The sequence below is a fragment of the Nematolebias whitei genome, chromosome 1, assembly GCF_014905685.2.
Source record: "Nematolebias whitei isolate Nwh7 chromosome 1, NemWhi1, whole genome shotgun sequence".
Taxonomy (NCBI): domain Eukaryota; kingdom Metazoa; phylum Chordata; class Actinopteri; order Cyprinodontiformes; family Rivulidae; genus Nematolebias; species Nematolebias whitei.
The window spans coordinates 92,651,841-92,657,983 of record NC_056498.1 but is presented as its reverse complement, the minus strand read 5'-3'; the positions used below and the strand labels follow the sequence as shown (position 1 = coordinate 92,657,983).

Sequence of the window (6,143 nt, the reverse complement as noted above, 5' to 3'; positions counted from 1 at the left end):
GGGGGGGGGGGGGGGTTCCAAATGAACTTTTTTTTTTAATGTGGGGGGAACTTGTCCCCTTCTCATATAATGGTTGCAACGCCCATGGATCTAGCAGACATGTAGATGGTTTGGATGAGGTTATTATTTTTGACAATTCAGAGAGCTCAACAGGACAAAAACAGTCCAAACACAAATCAGACTCTAGTGAAATTTTTAAAGTTGTTTTATTTGACAGGGGACTAGGGATAGTAGAAGGAAAAATGGTTTGAATTTTCTCTCTAATTTAAATAATTTTATTTATAAAGAATCTCATGAAGTCATCACTTCATGGTTCAACAGAAATGGGACTTTTAATTAGTCTAGCAATAGTACTTAACAGAAACTTAGGGTTATTTTTATTCTCCTCTATTAAATATGAGTAATACAAAGTTCTAGCTTTACAGAGAGCTTTCTTATATGTTAGCAGACTATCTAGCCAAGTTTAATAAAATTCTTCAACGTTAGTAGAGCACCATTTTCTCTCCTGGTTTCTAGATGCCTGCTTTAAAGTACGTAACTCAGAATTGAACCACGGAGCCAGTTTCTTCTGACTGATTACCGTCTTTTTCAGCGGAGCAATTTTATCAAGTGAAGTTTGCATTGAAGTTGGAAGATGATCAACTTGATGATATAAGTCACTGTTATCTGATGCATTACTCTGCAAGACAGAGGAAAACATTAATGGAAGAGATTGTTTAAATTTGGTTACAGTGTTTTCTGACAAGCACATGCTAAGATGAAATTTACAGAGCATGCAAAGCCGGGATCCGGAGCCCAAGACCTGAGTCGGAACCACAGAGGGTCTTCCACGGTGACCAGCGGAGCTCGGAGCCGGGGACATGATGCCCTGCCCGGCCTGGCTCCAGGACTCTGGTGGAGAGGACCAGGGAGACCAGCAGAGCTCAATCTAGCTCGCTGTGAATTTTGTCGTCGGTCAGCAAGCACACAAAAAAATGCCAGCACTTCAACATTAGAACATGCTGTTGTCATTATTGTTTTTAAAATCTTTAAAATATGTCCATCCGCTGCTCCGGGTTCCGAGAAATTGCAAATGGTGGATCGATGTGAAACGTTTCTGAGAGATCAAGTGACTCCTTACCCTGACCAATCAGTGACTGACTATGCGCTGACGTCATGTTTTAGGTCCTGCTTGAACTCAATGGAACCGTAGAGAAGTAGGTACTAAAAAACAGGCAGGTTCCACGACGAAGTCACTGTGGGCAAAAACACAGAACTGGTCTGAGCAGGTTAAAGCTTGCCCAAGTAGGATTTGTGGATGAGGGGCTTTATGAACACCCATATGTTTGAACATGGTGTTTGCGATGGTCAAATTATGACTAGCACAGAAGTCCAACAACAGAACACCGCTTGGGTTCAGATCAAAGAGGCCGTTCCTCTCAATCTTGCCCCTCCAGGTCACACTGTTGTTACCCATATGGGCATTGAAATCCCTCAGCAGAATGAAGGAGTCCCTAGCTGGTGCACCCTCCAGCACTCCTGCCAAGGACTCCAAAAAGGCTGGATACTCTGAACTGCCGTTTGGCGCATTGGCACAAACAACAGTCAGAGCCTGTCCACCCACCCCAATTCACAGGGAAGCCACCCTCTCATCTACCGGGGAAAACACAAACACACAGGCACCAAGTCGAGGGGCTACAAGTAGACCCACACCAGCTCGGTGCCTCTCACCATGGGCAACTCTATAGTGGAATGTAATATAAGGTGATTGGTTCCAGAGCCCATGGTGTGCATCGAGTTGAGCCCAACTATATCTAGTTGGTACTTCTCAACTTCATGCATGAGCTCAGGCTCCTTCCCCACCAGAGAGGTCATGTTCCATGTCCCAAGAGCCAGCTTTGGTAAGCCACGGTCAGAGCGCCAAAGTCCCCACCTTCGGCCACTGCCCATGGATTCATGCACCCAACTTTTATGGCCCCTTCTACAGGTGGTGGGCTTACAGGAAAGCAAATTCATGTTGCTCATTTGGGCTGAGCCCGACCGGGCCCCATGAGTAGAGACTCAGTCACCAGACACTCGCTGATGAGCCCCTCCGCCAGGCCTGGCTCCAGGGTGGTCCCCGGTAACCCACGTTCGGGCAAAGGACACCGAGTTCCTTGTTTTATTTTGTCCATACAAGTCTTCTGAATTGCTCTTTGTTTGGCCTGTCACCTAGAACCAATCTGCCTTGGGAGAACCTACCAGGAGCAATTAAAATTGCCCCAGAAAGCATAGCTCCTAGGATCATTCAGGTGCACAAACTCCTCCATCACGACAAGGTGGTGATTCAAGGAAGTTGATTTCATTATTTCATGTTTTTTTTTTTTTTTGATTTTTTTTTTTTTACCATTTTGGTGTTCCTTATTATTAAGGCTATATTTGAAATCAGAGAGGCAACATATTGGATCATTCATTGTTTAATAGTTAGCAGTGTTGACAAATGTTTGCTTGTTCGAAAAATGCTTCACAAAGCTTTCAGAGCAGTCAAATATAAGAAGAAACAAGATTTTTGCTCATTTTGTTCACTCTACAATTCTCTCATCTTTCACTTTCAGATCCAATCCATTTTATGAGCCGAAGACTTCAGGTTCACCACGACCTCATGCTGACAATCCCTCTTCTAATGTGGGCAGTAGCCAGAAAAGGAGGGCCCCTCCACCTCCGGGTATCACTACTGGTTCTGGCCCCAGTCCACCAACTCCTAAACCCAACTCTGGCCCAGACGGAGCAAGAGTCCAACCTGCTGGGCCCAACCCAGTGGCTGTAGTGATGGGGAGAGAGCTGGCTTCCTCTTCACCAAAGGTAAAAAAAAAAAAAAAAGTTGACTTCAGGTAATTTAAGTTATTCCTAAGAAGTTGAATTATGAAATAAAAGGCAGAGAGGCTGTCTCTTAATGTAAAATGGATTAATTTTTTTTATGACAGTTTAAGTTTAAAACACAAAGCACATGTTTTAAGTATTAACCTTAGTAGCACAATTTCTGCACACCTCCCTAATCATTCAAACGGCTTTTTTTTTTTAATATATATATATTTACATTGTTGGTACTATTTATTTGACCAAAGCCTTCAATTTGTTTATAGTGCCTGAACAAGTTTTCCATGGACCTTTAACACAATAATTCTTCAGATCTTTCCTTCAGCTCTCTTACTGATCTTCAGTATGAATTAGCAGTTTACATTGTTATTAATAAGTGACTTTTTGTATATGTGTATGCATGCAATGGGGGCGGCACAGTAGCTCAGTTGATAGAGCTGCTGCCTCTCATCTCAGCAAGAAGGTTGCCGGATTGAATCCAAGTCATGGATCTTTCTGGGTGGCGTTTGCATATTCTCTTTGTGCATTTGTGGGTTTTCTCTGGTTACTCCAGTTTCCTCCCACAGACCAAAAACATGCATGTTAGGCTGATCGGTAACTCTAAATCAGAGATCACTAATAGGCAGACCTCGGTCTGGATCCAGACCGAAATGATGTCTCATGTGGACTGAACCTAATACCAAAACAGAAATGACTACTTAAAATCTTGTTGAGCGCTTTCTGGTTTACCGGTCTTGTGTGAAATCCTGTTCTCCTGTAAAAATCTGTTCCCCCTGTATCGGGAGCGCGCACTGCTGCCAGAGAGGCGGATCCGACCATCTTCACAGCGCTGCTGATAGATTTCTCGGTAAAACAACGCCACATAACCATGACAAGGTTGTAACTTTCATTTTAATTGACAGCTCCTGGTAATAAATAAATAAATAAATAAATAAATAAATAAATAAATAAATATAAAACATCAAATAAATAACAAATAAACCTGGTCTTTTGGGGGGTGGGGTTGGGGGGTTCTTACATAGTTTTGTGTTGTTGTTTTTTTAATCGCCGAGAGAATAAGTGTTTTTACAACTTTAGTCATGTTTACTTTAGCCTGACAAATATCAATCAGCCACCAAACACCGTTTTTCAACACATCATGTGTATTTATAATTTTTTATTGTTAATATAAAAGGATGGAAGCGAGCTCATAGCAAGACATGAAAAATTAGACCTCCTGAAAAGAGAAGAGTAGGCTTTCTGGTCAATCCCCTTCAAATGAAAAATATGACAATACTAGATGGAAGTTATTTCTAGCTGCTATTTTTTGGAAGTTGTCTATTTTTTTGTCTAAAATAATCAGCTCTAACATCTGTATTAAATATGTTAAAATATTCCTCTATCATTATGTGATATACGAGAACATAGTTCCTCTCTTTTCAAAGAAAAAAAAATGCTTTCAGAAACAACAAAGAGATTTCAGCCTCAAGCTCATACACTGTAATGTTTTGTTACCCCATGGGACAGGGATTAACCAATCATCTTGAGATTTAGGTAGTTCAACCCTACCATCACACACAACTAACTATCTTTGAGAATTTGAAACATAGATGTCGAAACCATTATATGTGATGGGAACGTGTCCCCCCACATTAAAAAAAACGTTCATTTGGACGACCTCCCCCCCTCCCCCCCACACACACACACATACACACTTTTACTATGAAACATTAGTTCAGGCAGTGCAGTTTCTCTTTCTTTGTTAACAAATCCATTCCACTTGATTAATAGGAAAATACTCAAGCCACTAAAACTCCACTCCAGGTTTTCCTGGTTACCTCCAACTCTAAACACAGAGCAGAAGCTGTACAGCCAGCGAGCTACTGAGTCTCCTGCCTCGGCAGGAAACGCGCACAGGTGGAGGAGATGGAGACACCTTTGTGTTGCTCGCTCACCAGCTTAGCGAGTTTAGTGCGGGCAGTTGTTGACCAGGGGGTCCATCCATTCATTTTCTTCCGCTTATCCGGGGTCCGGTCGCAGGGGTAGCAGCCTAAGTAGGGAGGCCCAGACTTCCCTCTCCCCAGCCACTTGGGCCAGCTCTTCCGGTGGAATCCCGAGGCGTTCCCAGGCCAGCCGAGAAACAGTCCCTCCAGCGTGTCCTGGGTCGTCCTCTTGGCCTCCTTCCGGTGGGACGTGTCCGGAACACCTCACCAGGGAGGTGTCCAGAAGCCATCCTAAACAGATGCCCAAGCCACCTCAACTGGCTCCTCTCGACGTGGAGAAGCAGCAGCTCTCCTCTGAGTCTCTCCCGGATGATCAAGCTTCTCACCCTATCTCTAAGGGAGAACCCAGACACCCTGCGGAGAAAACTCATTTCGGCCGCTTGTATCCGAGATCTCATTCTTTCAATCACAACCCAAAGCTCGTGACCATAGATGAGGGTAGGAACATAGATCGATCGGTAAATTGAGAGCTTCGCCTTTTGACTCAGCTCTCTCTTCACCACAACAGACCTGTACAGCGCCTGCTTCACTGCTGACGCTGCACCTATCCGCCTATCGATCTCACGCTCCATTTTTTCCTCATTCGTGAACAAGACCCCAAGATACTTAAACTCCTCCACTTGGGGTAGGACCTCCTCCCTGACCCGGAGAGGGCACTCTACCCTTTTCTGGCTCAAGACCATGGCCTCGGATTTGGAGGAACTGATCTTCATCCTGGCCGCGTCGCATTCGGCTGCGAACCACTCCAGCGAAAGTTGTAGATCTTGATCTGATGAAGCCAATAAGACCTCATCATCTGCAAAAAGCAGAGACACAATCCTAAGGCCACCAAAACGGATCCTCTCAACACCTTGGCTGCGCCTAGAAATTCTGTCCATAAAAGTTATGAACCGAATCGATGACAAAGGGCAACCTTGGCAGAGTCCAACTCTCACCGGGAAAAAGACGACTTACTGCCGGCGATGTGGACCAGGCTCTGACACCAGTCATACAGGGACCTAACAGCCCGTGTCAAAGGGCCCGGTACCCCATACTCCTAGAGTACCCCCCACAAGGTTCCCCAAGGGACGTGGTCGAACGCCTTCTCCAAGTCGACAAAGCACATGTAGACTGGTTGGGCAAACTCCAACTCACCCTCCAGGACCCTGCTGAGAGTGTAGAGCTTGTCCAGTGTTCCACGGCCAGGATGAAAACCACACTGCTCCTCCTGAATCCGAGGTTCGACTATCCGACGGACCCTCCTCTCCAGAACCCCCGAGTAGACCTTACCAGGGAGGCTTAAGAGCGTGATTCCCCTGTAGTTGGAACACACTCTACGGTCCCCCT

At 44.9% G+C, this 6,143-nt stretch overlaps 1 protein-coding gene across 1 annotated transcript in view; it reads left to right on the top strand.

Annotated features, from left to right (window-relative positions):
* Window positions 1–6,143, top strand: part of ehbp1 (EH domain binding protein 1) — a gene marked incomplete in the record, with an annotated part of 851,057 nt that overhangs the window by 427,225 nt on the left and 417,689 nt on the right. The window contains 1 exon segment of the mRNA XM_037681251.1: window positions 2,574–2,820. Coding sequence (XP_037537179.1) covers window positions 2,574–2,820 — 247 coding nt within the window.